At 53.4% G+C, this 20277-nt stretch overlaps 4 protein-coding genes across 4 annotated transcripts; 3 read left to right on the forward strand and 1 right to left on the reverse strand.

Annotated features, from left to right (window-relative positions):
* Window positions 1–18: 18 nt before the first annotated feature.
* Window positions 19–2240, reverse strand: BZA05DRAFT_146896 (cyclin-like protein). The gene is made up of 3 exons (XM_051478963.1): window positions 1097–2240; window positions 502–1041; window positions 19–447 (listed from the first exon to the last, which is right to left on the reverse strand). Exons 1-3 carry the CDS (start codon window positions 2099–2101, stop codon window positions 247–249), a joined length of 1746 nt encoding a protein of 581 aa, XP_051336490.1. The 5' UTR covers window positions 2102–2240; the 3' UTR covers window positions 19–246.
* A 3936-nt stretch (window positions 2241–6176) lies between these two features.
* On the forward strand, window positions 6177–8291 carry BZA05DRAFT_342314 (uncharacterized protein; the record flags this gene model as incomplete). Its single annotated transcript, XM_051481026.1, has 3 exons — window positions 6177–6899; window positions 6960–7511; window positions 7785–8291. The coding sequence occupies 3 exons, from the start codon at window positions 6177–6179 to the stop codon at window positions 8289–8291; spliced, it is 1782 nt and encodes a 593-aa protein (XP_051336491.1).
* A 3168-nt stretch (window positions 8292–11459) lies between these two features.
* On the forward strand, window positions 11460–13523 carry BZA05DRAFT_476474 (uncharacterized protein). Its single transcript, XM_051488250.1, has 2 exons — window positions 11460–12043; window positions 12091–13523. The coding sequence occupies exons 1-2, from the start codon at window positions 11710–11712 to the stop codon at window positions 13401–13403; spliced, it is 1647 nt and encodes a 548-aa protein (XP_051336492.1). The 5' UTR covers window positions 11460–11709; the 3' UTR covers window positions 13404–13523.
* A 3911-nt stretch (window positions 13524–17434) lies between these two features.
* BZA05DRAFT_447863 (uncharacterized protein) lies at window positions 17435–19254 on the forward strand (the record flags this gene model as incomplete). The annotated part of the gene is made up of 5 exons (XM_051487196.1): window positions 17435–17590; window positions 17658–17720; window positions 17793–17885; window positions 17953–18759; window positions 18826–19254. 5 exons carry the CDS (start codon window positions 17435–17437, stop codon window positions 19252–19254), a joined length of 1548 nt encoding a protein of 515 aa, XP_051336493.1.
* Between the last annotated feature and the right edge of the window lie 1023 nt (window positions 19255–20277).

The raw sequence follows: 20277 nt of genomic DNA on the forward strand, positions 1-20277 counted from the left end.
CGTAAAGTGAACTTGGTGAAGGAGGGGCTCGACAAAAGAAAAAGGTATTGCAAAATCAAAGGGAGTGGTAGGGAACCATATGAAAAAACTCAAGGAAACCCAAAAGCAGAAGCCCATGGAATTAACGCCATGCAAGGAAAACAAACGGGGAGAAAAAAATTAAACCCCGGTAACGAATGAAAGTAGTACTGTAATTGTAAGTGGACCGCGTCAGTGCTTTTTTTTAGTGACCAGTCTCGGGCTCGTCTAAAAGTTGGCGCCTGGACCGTCGGGGCCAGCCATCCACTGCGAAACGAACAAGCTGGCGCGTTTGTAGCGGCGGTCAGAGTACTTCTTGTAGATGGAGGCGTGGTGGGTTTTCGGGTCCTCGCAGCATTCGAGCAAAGTGAAGATCAAAGGCTGCAACTGGTCACCAGTGTAACCGGAGTAGAAAGTATGGGCAGCAGTCTGGAGACGAACGTCAGCAATGATCTAATCCGGAAGCACGATTGAGGGACTTACCCATGCACCCTTCTTCAACATGCGTCTCGCCAAACAGTGGGCACCCGCAGCCAGGAAGCTGGGTGGAGTAGCGACAAAACGCTCGTCCATGACGGTGATCTCGAGGAAGTACTTTGCGAGCGTACGAGTTTCAAGATCGTAGTCGTCCGCCTTGCTAACCCTCCTGAGGAAGCTCATGGGTCCCGGCCATCCGAGCTCGAAGTTCAGCATCGAAAGCATGAACCTCTCGGCCTTCAAGATTTCCTCGGCTGTGTATCCCTTGTCGACCATGTACACAACCTCGTGAACCGATGGGCAGTTGATTTCTTCGTACTTGGCCGCAACGAACAGCGCGGTAGCACCTACCAACTGGAGCTTTCCAAGCGAAACAACCTTGGCCGACAGGAAGCGGTCGACGTAGTTGGCGCAGAGGAACAGCGTCTCGGGAAGGAGGTTGAAACGGGAGTGGACCTGAACGAGCCAATCCATGAGGATGGCGCGCATCGACCACTGGATCTCGGACTGGAAGTCCATGTAGTTGGCATTGGGAGCCAATTTTTTCTACAGCAAGGATTAGCGGGCAGCCACAAGGAAGAAGAAGAAGGGCAGTTGTCACCTCCAGCTCACGCATGTATTCGAAAATCTCATCACCGTATTCAGCGACCATCGAGATATCACCGAGTTCGTCTTCGTCAATCATTGTTCCAAACTCAGCATTGAGCTCGGCGATCTCCTTTCTCGCCTTCATATTCCACTTCGGCATGATGATCTGGGCAGTCACTCCAGTCACGTCCTCGGTGGCACGAGTGAAGTCTTCGGCACCGCGGGAGTGCGAAACACTGTACTCCGCGGTGTTGTCCTCCTCATCGGCGCTTCCGTCATCCTCCGAAATAACCTCAACGTCGGCGTTGAAGCGAGCCTTGGTGTCGACAACCTGACCCTCGGCATCAGAACCGTTTTCTTCATCTTCGGCGACGGTATCATCCTCGTAGTCACCGTCGAACTGATGAGGCTGCTCGTCCGAGTAGACTGGCTCATCCCTGATTTCCTGGTGCTTGACACGAGAAACAGGCCGGACGGGAACTTGATTGCGCATGTTGCTAGCACGAGGCGCCACCTGTGACTGGTCGTCCCTCTTAGTGACGGCGTCGCGGAACATCTTGGGGATGCGGTTGTTCTTCGGGCTCGGCTTCTTGTCCTCATACACCTGCGTCTTACGAGGGGCGACCCTCCGAGGTCCAGCCTGCTGAAGAGGGGCCGCCTGGTTGATCGAGACGTTGCGCTGAGCAGGCCTCGTAACGGCAGTGATTTTCTGGTACTCCTTCTCGCCGATAAAGATCTTGCCATTCTCCTTGCCAGGGACGTTGTTGGCAGTCTTGTTGCGCGCATCAGTGAAGACCGAACGACGAGCGGCAGCCTTAAGACCGCCTTCGATAGCCTTGACATCGCCTTCGACAGCCTTTGGCCCAGTTCCGACAGCGGACTTTTTAGACTTGATCAAGTTCTGTTTCGCCGCCAGGATGGGGGCATTTTCGTCGGTGCGAGCACGCGTGGCGCGAATAGGACGGACAGGCTGGCCACGGAACACATCAGTACTGAGATGCAACACGTATAACGGCATCGTTATGCATAACGTGATGTAGATATCCAAAAGGACCAAACATGATTGGAAGAGTTCACAGAAGGGTTTTTGCACAACGGGTAACACGTGGGGATTGTAGCGACCAGGGGGATGGGAGAAGAGGACAACAGCAGCAGAACATCAACAAGCACAGCACAACACAAACATACCTTGGCATCCATAGCGACGATCGGTGTGTATCTTTCTAGCGATACGGCTGGATCAAGCTGGGGGTGCTGAGGAATTGAGGTTACGATGAGGGGATATAAATCTGGGTTGGTGAACGGACGACAGTGCTGTGGGCGTGGGGGGAGGCTTTGTTGTGGTTGTTGAGGATGTTGTGGTTGTTGATGTACTGAGAAGCGAGGACAGCGAGTAGAAAGCAGGAACGGGGAGAGAAGCGAGGACGGAGTGGAGAGTAGGCGGATGTGAGGGGGTTAGAGAGCGATAGAAAAGAGGAGCAACGGAGGGAGTGATTGCTTGAGTAGAACGCCGGGAGGAGAGTGGTGGTGTTTAGTGCACACCGTCCGGAGAGAGGAAGTGTTATTGTTGTACGGAGTGGGTTGGGGGAGGAAGAGAGGAGGGTTGGATGGGGAAGAGTCGTTTTTGTTTACTAGGGACCTCGGTGTTGGGGGTGGTTGCCTTGACAACAGGATTGAGTGACGGCAAAAGTCTGAGACGGTCGATCTCGGATCTTGCGTCACGTCTCCCACGACAAGCAGAAACCGAGTGAGCGACCATTCCCAGCCACGCCCGAAAAACAGAAGTTTCATGACGCGCACGACCAAAATCGCCTCACTGATCGCCGCGTTTGTCGATGTCCTTTGGCGCTCTATCGACCGTGTGGCACTCGTGGCGCGTCACGTTGTGTTTGAGGCGCGTTTCGCGCGCTGTCACGTGCTCCGGCAAAACGTCACTCTCCCCACTTTTCCTCCGTCCAGAGGTCCATCATCATCCTCCACGCGGCCATATGGACCCGGGCGCTCTGCAGTCCTACGTCCATCGCTGCTTACATTTACATGTCCCGCTCCTCAGCGACGCCTGAGCTGAGGGCCCGGTCGGCACTCTCCGCATCCTGAAACGCTTGCGGATGAATCCTGAATCCTGACGCCGTTTCTACTTGCAGCGGTTCCACACGTACACAACACCCACAACTCTCGCCGCATGGGCAAAATCAAAACAAACAGCACGCAGATCCTCACTGGGGACTTATCAGCTGCCGCGACCTGCTCCCGTCGCCGTGGATATCTGCTCCCTACCGTGGAGACTGTTCCATTTCCCTCGCTCGCCAAATTTTCGGAATCGACGATGCTGCACACATAACGGAACCTCACAAGTTAGGTATACACGGCCCTGTAGAATCGGTTCTCTCCTGCTCTGCAACCGCCGTTGACTCCACCCTCACCGTCCAACTCCTCTCTGTATGCGACGCATGATACATCCATAGCTCCCCTGATGCTTGCCTGGAATGCACGACATCTACCCACTGCTTCGCCGCATACTTCCAGAGCGCCTCCTTCTCTTTTCTTTGTCGGAAATCATCGCGCTGTTCCGCACTCAGGCTGCAGACAGGCAGAAGCCATTTTCCGTGCTCTCTGCAGCGATTGTTCGGCAAACCCGCGGCGCTGCAGTTCTCCGGGACATTTTCTTCTCCAGATTTTGGTCGATTCTTTCTCGTCGGTCCGATCGATAGGACTCGCAAACTGGAAATCCTAGTAAACCGTGCTAACCCCAGAAATCCGCGATTTGTTGTCCGCCGGATGTCCTAGCGAGAAGGAAGGATGCGGATTGTGTGGTACTGCCAGCCAATCACCAGGTCGCATGCGGGCTCTCGATACGCAGCGTCCACTGGCATGACTGCGCGGGTGTACCATCTTTATTCAGAATTTGGGCCCGTCGCTGCAAGCAACCAGAGAATGTAAGGACAGGTCACATCAGGGAAGCGGTGCTGAAGTCGTTGGGCGCGGAGGAAGTGGAGAAGGAGGAGCAGGATGAAGAGGAGGGGTTATAGGCGTGGACGGAAGCTGTGGGCGGGACAGAACAAGAGGATGATGCGATGAACGGTTTGCTCGGAGAGCCCGTAAGTTACCGTTAACTTGTGCGTTGGAGGCGGGAAGCGGTCGGCTTCGCGCAGGAATACGATGTTGCGGTGGGGAAGGAATGGATGGCTTCTCCCCACCGATGTGACTTCTCCCCGCCGATATGACATGCCTCACGATCGGCTTTCCGTACGTGAAAACGGATGAATGAATCGACTCCCAACGTGCGTACAACGAGCTGCTTCGCCACCCGGACTATGGGCGTATTGACCGGACCGCAGAGGAAGCGCGGCGGCAGGTGGCCACCGAGTTTCCAGAGAAGCCTAAACCGCGTTGATATCGCTCGTGTTATGGAGCCACCGTATCTTTGCCTGGATGCGCGGGAACAGGAAGCGCAGCTGTTCTGCAGCGCTGGTAGCTACCTATGCCTTTCCTTGCGGCGCTGATATCACCACTCCATTGTAGCCACCGACTCCGCGTCGGCTTCCGCTTCGCCCAGCTTTTGCGATGTTGTGATTGCTGCTGTGCGTGCGTGTGGTGCCAACCAACATGAGGAATTTGAAGGCCGTGCGCTGCCGGACGGGGACGGGATAAGTAGGCACGGTGTCTCGTACATAACAGGCGGCCACGGCTGGCAGTGCCATGGCGCCCCAGGGCATGGCCACAGGGCCCTTCTGAATGGCCGATAGACTGAATAATCTGCGGTCTTCTGGCAACCGTTCGTCCTGATAATTCCCTTGATCGGTTTCGAAGTTTTTGTGTGTGTCCGTCCGTCCGTGGTCGATCGTCCACCTTCTTTGCTGGCGGTCTCTCCAGCTCGCTATCTCCAGTACCACTGCCACTACCACCGCACCACCACCACCCACCACCTCCACCTCCATCACTTCATACACCACCACCGGCGCAGCCCACACCGCTAACTATTAATCATTCAACCACCTCTTCCTCTACCACCTCCTTCTCCGCCCGCGCTCACCACCACCACCACCACCACCACTACCACCACATCTGCCACGATACCCCGGGTTCGCCAATCCTCCCCCCCGCCCCTTGCACCGCTCTCTCCTCTTCCTAAACATCCCCCCCCTCTACCTACTGCTACATACGCTACTTCCTTCCCGTCCTTACCACCTCGAGACTTTGCCCCTCTTCATCATCACATCCGCAGCCCTCGGCCCGCACCGCATCTTCAGCGCCTCCCTGCACCCACTGCTTCCCGAGACACAGCCCGTCCTCGTTCCATCATCTCCTCTCTCGTTTAAAACTCGTAGTCGATACCACTGTTCTCCAAGCTCTTCCCCGGCCGCGCGCGCCTCTGCTATCCATCGCTGCTGCCGATTCCTACGTCTCGTACTTCGTCGCCTGCGATCCTGCGATCCGCGATCCTACGGTCCAGCCCTCCCGTGTCCCCTACTGGTCGCTCGGTAGTTACATCTCCTCTCGATTCGCCATCCACACGACTCGTCACTGCCTGACTGGTGTGCTCTTGCTCGCTTGAAGGTCTGTCTGTCAGTTGTCTCCCTTTTTGAACGCAACGAGAGTTCCGCATGGCACGCGCTCGCTCCTATACACGTTTGTTGGCTTTGCCTGCATCATCTTTACAATGTAATGTGACTGGTCTGCTTATCGCAGGCCACCCTCGCAATGATGTCGGCGGCGGCGACGGCGACGACGCAGAAGACAGCCCGTCGAATGCTGTAGCGTCGCATGCTTCTCCCCATTACGCGAATGCCTGCCCCTCACCATCCATTATTTGAGACCGAATTCGGTGAAGCACAATACGTTGGAGATCGGCTGGCTAAACGTGACCCGAATTCAGGTCATCACTTCGAGCGCCCATTCCACCCTATCGGTTCTGCGACGGTCCGAAGCCATCGCCGGATCCTTGTGCGGCATTTTCGGCTGGGCTTGTTGACCAACAAGCACCCCTCACAGCGCCTTCCGCTACATACATCGCCATCGACGACTGCGACCGATATCCCTCAGCGTAGCCGTACATCACCATGGACTTGTCATCGCTCCTCACGTCGAACGATATGCTCGCGTCGGCGCAGGTCAAGCCCTTCCACCCACCACCGCCGCCCGGAGCCACTACCCCTCACGCCAGCGGTCCCGCGACAACGCCCAAGTCCCTTTCGCCGAACGGCGACTGCAAAGCCGTCTCCTTCAGGCTGCGCGACTCGCATTGCGAGCCCAAAACATTCTACATCCGACCGCACGATACGACGGATTCGATCATGGACACCGTCAAGCACCTATTCGGCATGTCACGGCAGTACGACCTTGGCATATCGTTGGAGGATGCCGATGGCCTCTCGTTCATCCCGAGCTACGAGAATTTCCTCGATGGAATGCCGGTATACGTGCGCATCGAGGACAGCCTGCGGAGTAACCTTGTGTATCGACATCCGTACAACTTGAGGCAATCGCAAGGCATGTCCAATAGGTCGTCGGCATTCCCCACGAGCCGCAGCGTTTCGCCACAGAGTAACGGAAGGCGCAGCACCAGTGCCACGGTGATGCAGCTATACGGTGGCCGCGGAAGGTCGCTGAAGCGCTCGGCGCTGCACCTCGACTCGGACGCAGAGCAAGAAATGATTCAACAAGACGGATTATGGTACCGGTTGCCACACCAGTCGTTGCTGCCCGAAGATGAAGAAGAGCCACGAACGAAGGCAGCCTCCGTCGCAAGCGCTGATATCAGCGTTGAGAATATTGTTGAAGGGTCGAGAAGGAAACGGCCCAAGTTCTCGTCAGACGTGCGTTCACACACTGCCGTTTTTTTATTACAGAAATGAGTCTAACACCAAGTTGCACAGGAATTGCCGCTTTTCCCTCCCATCACGCTCCCCAAGCAGGATGACTCCCTCTCGTCCAGTCCTGCGCACCGCGTCCCTCAGCTCGCTACTCCATATTCCAACCGCCATTTCAGCTTCTGCCATCCCATGTCTCCATCCAACACAGGAGGGCAGCGCGTCTACCGTTCCAGCGGTTCACAGGCTCATTACAACGGCTCCGGTGTTGTTCCGACCCCGGCGCCGACTGTGACGTCCTGCATATCGGATGAGGATGTTGCCATCCAGCTGATGCGTCTTGGTACCGTCAATACCAGTACCGCCACCACAATGTCGACGACAGACGAGATGCGTGACGGATTCTCTTCCGATTGTGGGGACTTTGGCGACTACGATGGTCGTAGCGATACAACCGAACTTCCGGACCCTCTCCCTGTCTCGGGGCTTCCGCTCAGCCCGATCCTATACCCGAGGGACCGCAAATTCAAGAGCTTGGACGAGATTCTTCCCTCCTTCGATACCACCGAACCCAGCGACGACGACGACTCGGAGAATCAGCCTCCCGACCACCCATTCGTGTCTCGGCCACCGAAGCCGTGCCAAGAATCGGTGATCCGTGCCCCTCGCGCAGTCCAGGCATACGACGAAGATGCAGACACATGTGACGACGAGGGAGATGAAACTTACGTCGCCAAGGAAGAAGATGAAGATCCCGATTACGAAGATGATCTCGAGGACATGCCCCTGAAGATGCGCCGGGAGAGTAAGGTAACCGCCGCTACCAGCGCTCTTCAGACCGTTTTCCCGTCCATATCTACGCCCATGACTGTGCGCGTCTTGCACTCAAAGCCAACGCAGCAACTGCCCAGGGGAATCGCTAAGATCATTATCCGACGAAAACAGCCTGCACCACTTCAAGCCCGGCCACAGCCGCCTGTCGTGAAGCAGGAACCTCACTACCCTATCTCTCCAGCATCGCCTCCAGCAAGTCGAAAACCATCGGTGTCTTCGTCCGTTTCGAGTGGAAAGGCCAACAATGCGCGGCCTAACGGCACCGTGAACCCTGGTCTCAACACGCCGCTATCCCCAGACCAACCAGAATCGCTTGCGGTCGGCGAACCCACCGAACCGGCCGACGAGCCCAGGCCGAGATGCCAACGCTGCAGGAAATCAAAGAAGGGCTGCGATCGCCAACGACCGTGCCAGCGCTGCAAGGATGCCGGAATACCGGCGGATCAGTGCATCTCGGAAGACGAAGTGGGCACCAGGCGCGGACGTCAAGTGGCTACAGCAGCCAAGAAGGCCATCATCGACAAGAAATCAAACGGATTCAAGAACAAGAAGAAGAAGGTGTAAGGACATCGAGCGCCTTGGACCTACGGATATATCTTGGAACTTCATCCAATGATTGTCATGTCAACTTTAGTTCGAACGAATATTTTTAACTGTTTGCTTTGCTATTTCTGTCAGGCGCAATATTGGTGGACTGTTTGGCAGCGTGCGCGAACAAAAGTTGGTGCCTCGGATATCTTGTTTCCCCGACGGATCCATTCGGCTGTCCGGGAGAGGTTTTCGACGGACCTTTTCTATTTTTCCCTATTGTTGATTATACTGCTGTTTGTTTGTTTGTTTGTTTGTTTGGGAGGATGGGGGCGGGAATATGGTGTCTGCTTTTTGTTTTGTTTTCCTCTTTTTCTTTTACTTCGCTCCGCTACGATTTTTGCGGCTACTTCTACTATGCTTGCTATGAGAGGGGAGATCGGACTGGTTGGATGGGTTGGATGGGTTGAATATGGGATGGTTCTTTGGAAGGAATGACTTTTTTCTGACTTACAGGTGCTTACGAACTGGATGGATGGACGGACGGATGGACGGAGGGATGGATGGATGGATGGGAGATGGAAGCGGTGGAGGATTGGGGGGATCGGATGGGAGTTTCGGCCTCAGGTTTGTTATTGTTTGTTCCGGCGGCGAGGGACGATTTGCAGGGCAGCCGATATGTATTTGTGGTTTTTTTTTTCTCACTCTGTTGTAATTTCTGCGGGTGGTGATACTGACTTCAGCATCTTGGACATCCCTTTCTCCTCGTGCGTCTTGCTTCATAATACGTTGCATGATGACAGGAATCGGTCGATCGATCGAGTTCTTGTGTGAGGAGCAAGGAAGGAAGGGGGAAATGGTTTTTTTTTCTTTCTGTGGAGACCTGTCGTGCTTCGACGCTGTATCTTTCGGTTGAGGTTTTTTTTCTCTTCGGGGTTTTCAATTGGTTTGGCGTGCGTTTGATTGGCGAGGCGTTCGTCCCTTGCTCTGCTGCTCTGACCGCTTGTTGGAATTGCTTGCCTGTACTTGTACGTTCGTCGGCGGCCACAGTTCGAATGATATCTCTTGCTTGCTTCCGATTGTTTCCCACCACCACCACCCGCAGGCAGGCAGGAATCCAGCGCGCGCTTGATTGGGGCCTCCAATTGCCCTGCGCGGTGGCCAACCGTGAAACTGCGCTCGCGCTCACGGGGTTTTCGCAGTGACAGTGACCGTTATATGTTGCTATGTGGGTGCGTGCGTGCCACATTCCATCCATCCATCCCTTATGTAAGTAAGCAACACTCCATCTGCTCTATCTACCCCGCCTGTTCTCCGGTCTTCCATCCCTCTGTGCACCCACCCACGCACCCCGCTTTTCTTTTCCCGTGCTGAAAACAAGTGCCAACTTGTCAAGGAGAAGACGTTTCCGTACGCTAATCGCTTAGCTCGTTACATCTTGTCGATAGCTAGGTGGTGACGCGAACACGCCGCCGCTGGCCTCCGTGACATCAAAAGTACATACAAGTGCATAATCTTATGCTATGACTGTGTTGGTTCTTCAGAGAGGACCTTGCCGAGAATTCTCGCAGAGCCATGGTCCAACGGCGGTAGCTACAGCCACAGCCGCTTGAGTCCTTGCGCTGTATGTAGACACCCGTAGGAGCGACATGCAACTTAGAAGACGTCGGTGTCGCTGGTGCTCCACTGGCTCCCTATCATAAAGTACGAGTGAGAGACCCAGCTGTCCGAAAACCCGCCTCCGGGTTGCCGGCTCGATCTCAGAGAACCGAAAAGGCCAACAGGCAAACGATCGCCCGTCACCCGGCTTTGGCGCTGTAAGACTCGCGGCTGGGCTTGGGGCTGGGCTTGGAGTCGAGCCACAAATCTTGGGGGCGATGGCGGCGCCGGGACGCTGCAGCTTAGTAGCCGAGCTTAGTAACTGAGCTTAGTAACCGAGTGCTAGTACATACCCGGCCCGCCCGCCTGTCCGTACGTGCCATGAGCCTGTGGCGCCACCCGTGGCGGGGTTGGCATTTCCATGTTCGGATATGAAGGGGCATTCTGTCAACTCCTCGGGAACGATGATCGCCGGAACGGTTGCGATATCCGCCAACGCGGTCGTCAGTGGCGCTCACTCGCCGACCGGCAGCTGGGACTCGGGAGCGTGTCGGCAGCCAAGCCGCTCCAGGGCCGCGCTATCAGTCATTCCTTCACGGGACCGATGTGGCTCGGCTCGCTAGGTGTGGCGCTCACGTGGCTGTGCCGTTGTTTTGTAGCATGAGATCGTACTCGACAGATCCGCTTTACTATCTTGGAAATGAGCTGGGCTCCTTGAAGGAGGATGGCCGTAGCTTATTTACTTTCTACCCATGTAGGTGCCTTGGTACAACGTGAGGGTTAGGATGGAGAGTAAAGAGGACTCACCATGAGCCGGGCGCCTGCGGTGGCGGTGGTGGGTAGGAAATGGCTATGTATGCACTCAGTGAGGGTCTACTAAGGTCGAATGCTTTGATGCGGGTGTGTCGGGGAGAACCAGTTAGGTTTGATTCTACCCTGGAAGAGGAGGAGGAGGACGGGAGGATGAGGGCTCAATCGGAGGTTTTGGGAGGCGGTCTCTAGTCACCAATGCGAGTCCAAGTACGAGTGAATTCGTTCCGCGGGAGTAAGCGGGCCGTTTGAGCAATGATAATGTTGGGGTCTCCGTACATACTGGAGCCTATTTATGGAATACAAACTGTCACTGCCCGCTGCTCTGTGGATCTCAGGCGGCGCTTCACAGGTATCACTCGTCCGGCGAGTGACACCATATGTCTAGAAGGCAGCGACAAGCCTCAATGACGACTCTCAACGGCGATTCAGTTAGAAGCACCGCGTGAGGTTCCTCCCGGAAGGTTTCTTTCCCCTCTCCTACTCTCTCTCTCCATTCTCTCTCGCTCTCTGCCTCGCCACCCTCACTCACTAATCTCGCTCATTATCCTCACTCAATATTCCCGCTCACATTCTCACTCACGATTCTCACTCACGATTCTCGCTCGCTGTTCTCGCTCCATATTCTCTCTCTCTCGCTCACGATTCTCACTCACTATTCTCGCTAGCTATTCTCGCTATTTGTAAAACCGGGGTGTTTCACAATCAGCGCGCTTACAGCGGTAGTCACAGACAGTGTACTGTTTAAGAGAGAACATCAATCGTAGTTTGGCAGCGATGCAAATGTGTGGGTCTAAAAGACCAGCCGCTGTGCGAATCTTTCAGACCCAAACCCGAGCTTGTGTCAGTCGCGTCCTTATGTGTGCGGAAGTTGCCGTGACCGGGATTCTTCGCGTTCACGTTCACGTCATTCTTCTCTCCAATACTTTTCAGCACCCGCTCCGCCACCAGTCTGTCCGTACAGCACGCGGCTTCTCGCTGTTCCATTCTACTCTGCACAGCTACACTATCTCTGTTCCGCGGGCGTTCGCAACAGCGAGAGACCATGGCCCAATTCCACCGATCTCGGTCCTCCTCTTCGGCTTCAGACGACGAGCCAAACTTCGGCGACAACTCCTCCTACGGCAATCCCAACGAGCTTGACGGCACCTATGACCTCCCGCCCGCCGGCGCCAGCGAGACCGACGACGACACCTACGGCCTCCCACCCAGAGATCCCGGCGAACTCGACGACGAAACATACGGTCTCCCACCCACCGGCCCCGGCGAGCTCGACGATACCACGAAGCTCCTATACCCCAGCGCCACCGAGCACGAGCATGATTCCACCGCCGCTATCGATGACACGGTAGCGAGCTTCCTACACCAACCCGTCGAAGGTCCGTCCCGCCGCACCGGGTAGCGACTCCCGCTGACACCATGCAAGATCTAGTCCTCCTGCACACGCTCAACACGCACCTCTCCTCCGTGCGCCTCCCGACCCTCCACAACATCCTCGACTGCACGCCTCTGCTGCTGATAACTCTCTACGAGACGCTGCCGCCCGCCCTCACACCCGCCGGTGCGTACAAGCGACACAGGCGCATTCCCTATGTCGTCCGGACGGGGGAGGGCGCGGATCTGCCGACGAGGATGCAGAACATGAAGCTGCTCATCGGGACGATCGTTCACGATGAGTCGCTGGGGCTTGATGAAAGGATGTGGAAGAGATTGGTGGGGCTGGATCTGACGGGGTTCTGTGCGAAAAAGGGTGAATGTGTGAGGAGGGTGGTGAAGGGGTTAGTGGAGGTCATGGGGAGGATCATGGAGCGAGGCGAGGTGATTGGGGGCCGGGAGGACATGGGTGAGGGTGGAGAGGTTTCCATGGATATCAGCTCGATTTTGGGGGGGATGGTCCGGCCGTCGTTACGATCGTCGAAGTACGATGATACTACAGCGAGCAACTACGGTCTGGACAAGCGAGCGCAGTCTCGTTACGAAACGCCTGCGGCTGTGAGGGGTAGACCTGGGAGTTCGCTGGGGACGGCCGTTCCACTGGTATCGCAAAAGCGAACGGGTTTGGGCTTGGGAATCGGCGAGCACCGGTATGCCAGTAGCTCATCGGACGATGGCTCCTTCCAGGGACCGCGGCGAAGATATCTCGCGCTGAAGCCGACGGGATACTTCTCGCCGCGACGACAAGAGACTTCCACCATCCCACGCCAGAGAGGCACATCAACCACCCCACGCCAAAAAGGCACATCCACCACCCCACGTCCATCCCCCACACCGCAGTTTACACCCAGTCCACGGCCTGCGCCCAGTGCACGACGTACACCCACACCGCGCCACTCATTCCCCCTACCTCTAAATCTAGAACTTCCTCTACTCCCTGACAGCGACCAGTCAGCTGAAGCCGCTGCATCACCGTCCGTATCCACCTCATACTCTCGTTCCGGCCACGAATCACCAGATACCTTACGAGTCGAAAGGAACAGGGAAGATGGGTGGTTGTGCGCATATAGATGGCTCGAGGAGCAGGCTGCATCGCCTACGGACCCGATTGCTCCTGAAGATGTGCCACTGCCTGATGATGGATTGGATGAGGAGGAGGAGGGTGACGACAAGGTGGAGGAGGAGAAGGCGAAGGAAGAGGAGAAAGGGGATGAGGATGAAGATACGGATGATACGGACATAGAGGTGCTCGAAGGACATATCACGAAGCTGTTGCTGAGTTATGGGTACAAGATACGGCCGTAACGTGGGCCGTGGTTCAGCTTCTGGCCATTCTGTCATGTTCTTGGTTGCTTGATTGCTTTATACCCTTTGCTGTTGGTGGTGCTTCATGGTGTTTTTACAGCGTACATAGATGAATCTGGGGTTTGCAGTGGCTTCTGCCGGCAATGATACCCATTACTACACGCCGCACCTCATCGTACCCGAACGGAGTGGTTCGAAGTGATTTCCTTGATGCCATTATCGTCTGGTTATACGAGAAGAAGAACTGGAAAAAGAAAAGCAGACCCAATTGACTCGCGATCTTGGGAGCGTCGTGCGAGTGATACCTATGATGCGTCGCACCTCATCGTACTCGAAGGGAGTGCTTTGAAGTGATTTCCTTTACACCATCATAGTTATAAAGCCCCGCCGAGCGTATTTTAACTATCTAAATCGTCAAAAGAGCAAATAATCACCCACTCTCACTCACCCGGATGCATGAGTGATATTTAATGTCCAAGAGCAGCCGCGTGATCGACAACCGGACTACGACCTGCGCTACTAAATACTCGTACCTTGAGGTCTTTATCCCCGAATTTCGACGGTAGCCCGATAGGCGCAATATCGGACACTCGCAAAGCCATTCACGGGTGCGCACTCGGATCTTCCGTGTCGGGAAGTCTTCAGCAAGCACTCGTTTTTCCCAAAGCAAGCTCTTGGCTGCAGCCTCCACTTTCCTCTTTATGGAGAGTCATCGATAATCATTCAATCTAACCTCAACGTGAGATCATGCGAAAGCACTCAGGTTTCCCGAAGGGAATTCTTGGCGGCTGACCGCGCTTTCCCTTGTACGGAATGGCTTGGGTAAATACTCACGCTAACTTCATTCGGCCATTGTCGCATTTGTTTTCGCCTACCGGATAAGGATTTTATGGGCAAGCACTCACTGGATCACATGCACGTATAAAAGCTCGATGAGTGAGCGAACCTGATTGGAATCTTTACACGGTGGATTCGAGAAATCCCAGTTGAGCGTAGTGTAAATACGCATATTAAACGTATAGTACGTGGGTAAGAGCCATCTCTCTTTCTTATTCCGGTAACGAGACAGCGGCGAGCGAGTGCGATGCTCGGGTGATGGATCGTGCAAACTGGGGTTCTGGGTGTTTTAGGCTGTGAGGGTGTGCGAGGAGTCGCTGAATTCTCTGTTGTTTGATGGCTGTGCTAGATATAAGAAAAGCTGGCTTCATGTAGTCCAATGAAGGGACACCCGTGAAGCAGTTCGAGTGCGAGTGTGTGATTACAGGCTTTACAGCCTGGTTTTTTGGTAGAATGAGCTGTGAGCTCGAACCGATAGTATCATAACTATGCTCTAAGTATCTGTGGTGCTGAGTCTTGGAATATCCCTGTTTACACCGGCTACCAAATGTAATGTAAGATTCGCGCCGAGTGCGTCATCGTGATCCACCGCCTTTACACGCTGAATTCTTAGTATTCTGGTCTGTGGATCTATCATAATACTGCTTGGCTAGGGCTACCTATCTGAATGGTGGCGATACTTGAAATAGCTCTCTTCACACCGGCTATGAAATGTACTCTGGTATTCGAGCTGAGTGCGTTATTGTGATCCAAGGCGTTTACAGCCTGGTTCCTTGGTAGAATGAGCTGTGGGCCCAAATGAATAGTGGCAAGCTTTGACTCATAGTACCTGCAGTTCCAATTCCCGGAACAGCTCTTATCATACCGGATGAAATGCAACCCTTGATTTGAGCCGAGTGTGATGACATGATCGTATGATTTTACAAGTTAATTTCTAGGCGATTGGAGCTATGAATGCCAGTGAACACGGATTACATTAAGATTATATGCGCACTATGTCATATCTAATAAAGTAGCTGGTGAGAGGTAATGGGAGCGAGGTAGTTGCACCGAGCCTGTTACTAGGACTGCTGAAAGTATTGCGATGAGTGCGAATTGACATATCGATTGGTGATGGAACCAAGAAAAAAAGGCAATGGACTGCCTTCTTACTCCGCCAGGCTATGAGCCCGAGTTCAGAATCTGAGTGTGAACAGCTCTGTGGAAGTATTCAAATAGGGCAATAGTATTTCTTGTTTGTTCAATTGCATGCAGCCTATCTAGATTCTAGACTATATAGGTACCTAGTAGAGAGACCTCGCTGCCCAAAATATTATTGCTGGACCGAATTAATTACCTTCTTCTATCCTCCACATTACTCAACAGTATCCCATTCCCGAGAGGTCATGGATGGTAAAACGGTTGAATAATGTGGTGGATAGAACAAGCTAATCAATTCGATACATACAGCAACAATATCGTGAGCAGCGAGATCTCTCCATATACAAGCTTCACGAACCAGGAATCTATTTGGGCATCGATCCCTTCGGAAAGTAAGTCCTAAGAGCGATCCCCAGCGCTCGAAAACCCCCCGCGTTCCTCGTCATCCCCGGACGTCCGATATTCTGAAATAACCCAATCCCGAGAGGTTCCCAGTTCCTCAACTCCCCTGATATGATGGCGACGTTTCCAAGCTTCCCATCCGTATCTCGAATGAACGCGGCGCCGCAAATGTAGCACCAAACTCCAGCGCTCCACGATCCAGACCAGCAACGCATCGTGCGCGATTAAGAATTTGAAAGAACCCATGACTTCGTGCGCGATTAAGAATCCGAAGGAACCCATGAGATCGGTATGAAGAAACCACCAGGAGGTTCCCGGTCGATTCGAACGTGAAGCTTGAAGGAGCACCTCAGCCCGAGCTGACCAACGGACGCGCGGGGACGGAGTTGTTTCGCCGATGATGGTCGAGCGAGCTGTGCGCACGGCTGGTAGGTATGCATCGTCGAAGTAGATGGCTGGTCGCTCGCGATGGGAGGATCGTATGCGTAGGATCGGTCGTGCGGGGTTGTCGACGGTTGTAGGTTTTGAGAGTCAAAGTTTTTTTTTACGCCGCATCATTTATCCCTGCCCATTAACTACATAGTTAGCGCAACATTAGAAACGCACACTCAGCTGTCCCTCCAGGCTCCGAGTTCATCCACCATCGCGAACTCCCCCACCAACCAGCAATCTCAGCTAAAAATGGCCTCGAATGTCAAGCACCGAGAGATGTGTACATAGGTACATATGTTCATGATATCAATGACGTAAGTGAATTCATACCGAGTGTGACGGACTCACGTGACAGAGTGATGCGCAATGACCCAAGCTCGGAAGGCGTTGACGAAACTAAATGCTTTCTTCTCTATGTAAACCCCATCTGTTGCCCGCTTTTACTGTATGCCGTCATTTAGACTTCTTTAATACACTTGATTGAACATATAGATCCTCTTTTCTCGACGCTGCTACAAAAACCTTCCGTGTTTGTTCTCAATATGGACTCACGTCTGAGTTGCGGCAGCTTCACTGAAGTTTGAACAGAATCAAATGTATCTATACTATAGGATATAGATATATAGATGTCTTTCCGCTCTTTTAGCTATATGCCTTTACTAAAGATAGTTCTATATAGAGCCTACACTGACTGCCGAAGTGGCTAGAAATAAGACCTTGACACGCCTTCCTCTGGCAGTCGAGTACGGTTAACCGTAGTCTGTCCAGTCAAATTCTCTGCAAAGTCTGCCACTCTTGATTGTAGACACGAAATGGACCGGCAGCTGTAGTGTAATCTGGTTCTTCCCCAAAGACGGACCGGACGGACCATGGCGAGCATTGGTGATGTCTCGTTAGATTCCAGCTTCGGAGATGTGGCTGTTGCCGTACTGCTAGGTAGTGTAGCGAAACCTCGGGCTGTGGTGGATTGACGCATACGGCTTTGGCTGCATGGCTTTGGCTGCATGCCTTTGCAACCTTGCTTCCCCGAAACCGTACGTAAGCCTCTGAGACCTACGTCCATCTGCCCAGGCTACATGGGCATTTCTTCTCCCGAACCCTTCTCTTTCCTACCACATACATCGACACTCCCGCCTGCTTCCCTCCATCGTTCTCAGTCAATATCTGTCTTCTAATAGCCCCTACATTCAATCAACACCTCCAATCATTCAAACAGCTCGATGGACGGCACTATGATTTCTTCTTCGAATGAGGACGGCGTGGCCATCCTTATCTTGGAAACAGGCGACCAGCCATTCACTTCTGCAAAGGTCGACCATCAAAACTGCCCGTGCGCCAACGAAGGCAGCAGTGGAAGTGGCCTTGCCTCTCTCCCGGTGAGTTCATCTGTATACTTGTGTTCCCGGTTACTGTCGCTATTGCTGTTGCTGACACTACGAATAGGACGGCTCCAAGGCAACTTGCGCGAAAGAAGATGACGCAAAGACCGATCATGCTTCATCCCATGTAAGTAAATCTGCTCCTAGACCTGTTATTCTGCCTTAATGTCACCGTTGCTGCTGCTAACGCCACAGCCAGGATAACTCCCCAATCAATTCCACGGAGGAGCAAAACCCCACCGTTTCCCCCGGAGGCTTGCAGGCCAATAGAAGTAAGCCCTCTCGTACTCTGGTGAGTCTCTCCGCCTCCTGTACTAGTTCCAAGAGCTCTTGCTGATTTATTTTTCTTTCGGAGATAGCACGCAGATATTGCCATTCCCGAACTCAAGGAGATGATCTGGAAGGCGGTAGTAGAGGGCAACACTTTCCACCATAGCTCCCACGCTATCAGCATTCATTGGGAGGACGATGATACGAATGCTGAAAAGGATGTCAACACGTTTGCAAAATTGATGAGGATGATCGGCGTAGGCCACTCCATCATCCAGCTCACCGAGAAGTCGCCTGATATCGCACTGCGCCAGGGCCTATTGGCTTGTCTTGGGGATCTGGCGAGTGTCGAAACGTCCCTTGCGATCATCCACTACGCGGGAAATGGGTCACTGAGTCCCACCGGGGACTTGATGCTGCGCTGTAGCCTCCGGGATGGCTCCGCTCACGTCATGTGGGAAGATGCCCACGAATTCATGATTGACTGCAAGGGAGGATTCGAGAAACGAATATTTAAGAAGATGGATCTTTTGTGCGTTCTCGACTGCTGCTACAGCGGTACCGCCATCAGGAGGAATCCGTTCACTAATACTATACGAGCAATCAACATGTTGACTGCCTGTGCAGCAGACGATGCGAATGCGGAAGTACGAGGACGCTCGATATCCTTCACCGAACGCGTCGTGGGCCAGTGCTGGAACCAACTGAAGTCGGGTGCTAACGTCTTGGATTTCTTCGAGACGTACAGATGCATTCTCAAGCAGTCATTCGATGAGGAGCCCGTCTTCGGTAACTTGGGGGAAGGTCCGGTTGTGTTCACTATTGGCAGCGAATTCGTCAAGGCAATCACGTCCAGTCCAGTCGGCCCTAGCAATATTGTCGGGGCCTCAATCAAGGTACTGGCAGAATTTCATCTCTCAGCCGAAGCACCAGAAGTCCGCATATTCGTGGAATGAATGAAGACACTCGACCGAGATCTCTATCGTTTTCCCGTCACAGTGCTGTTCGCATGGCAGTCGAATTTAGGCTTCATCATTGCCGTAAGCGTTCCGTTCAGACTTTGGTGGCGGTTAAAGGATGTCCCTGCGGTTACTTTGATCGCCGAAACGGGCTTAATTATAGAGTGGCGGAGCCCGAGCATCATAACGGCCAGCCCCTCCGCCCCAGTTATTGATGGTGCAGACTCTCATGCCGACGAGCAGATCTCCGTTCTGGAGCTTATGGTTGACGAGAGACCTTCAGTCACGATCGGCGAGCAGCCCTCCGTCACAATCGCCGAGCAGCCCTCCGCCCCGCAGCTCACGGCCGACGATCAGCCCCCAGTCGCAATCGACGAGCAGCCCTCTGCCATAATGTATCGCCACCCAATTGGGCGCCACCGTGGCTACTAAAGTTCAGGACTCGAAGACTACCGACGATGACTAGGAAAACCGCACCTTTTAGTACTAAATGAGCTTTCTGCAGATCGCATGAGGTAATGGAGTTGACATTTGCTAATAATGTTTTGTTTTTTACTTGCGCCGTTAGCAGTCGTGGTGAGAGGATGGAATAGGTAGTTAGATTTCCATTACGCTAGGGGCATTGGCAGAACTTGTTGGTGCGTGATGGAAGAGATGTGCTTTCTTTAGGTTGTTAGAAACGGACTAGATTTGAATGATTGGAATCATTCATGAAAGTCATTGAGGAATGACTGTAGTCACTCGGCTGGATTGACTGAGAGTCAATCCGCGAATAGATAGCGAGTCATGTTCTGTGATTGTGACTCTTCACCACGAGATGGCCGGAATAAATTGCTTAGAGGCTGGCTACGCCAGACCATTTATCAGTACTTGGAGAAGTTTGGATTGAAGCTCATCGAATTGTACAAACCTACTACTTCACTAGTATACTGCGATTGCTGCGGTACTTCGGATAGAGTACTGTGCGGCATCGGACATGAAGGACCTGTAATGCTGGCTACTGCAATAATCAAGATATCATTTCCGGACTCCGTATTCGAACAGAAATCTCTCACTCGTAAGGCGTAAGCTACCAATAAGGATTACCTTCCTTCTATTTTATTCAAGAACGCAATCGACGCGTGTGATTTCTAAACCCTCGGGAAGCTTACTACAGCTCTCCTATAAAAGTTCAATACATTCCGCGACTACTGCCGTCTACGATCCTACGAATACAAGTAAAATCCCCAGCCACCACTACAGCCACCACAATGAGAATCAGAGCCCAAGACAAGAAACAAAGCAAAACCCCTGACAACGGCAGAGCTCGGACGCATACTCCGACCTAGAATTGCATATCGGAGGCTCTATAGAATACAGTAAAAGGCGAACGGGAAGCTCGGAAAAAGATAATTATAATAATACCCACTATTTCGGTTTGTTCTTTGACCCCAATGGCCTTCCTCTCTTGCGCTT

The sequence above is a fragment of the Tricharina praecox genome, assembly GCF_024521635.1.
Source record: "Tricharina praecox strain CBS 144465 chromosome Unknown BZA05scaffold_26, whole genome shotgun sequence".
Classification (NCBI taxonomy): domain Eukaryota; kingdom Fungi; phylum Ascomycota; class Pezizomycetes; order Pezizales; family Pyronemataceae; genus Tricharina; species Tricharina praecox.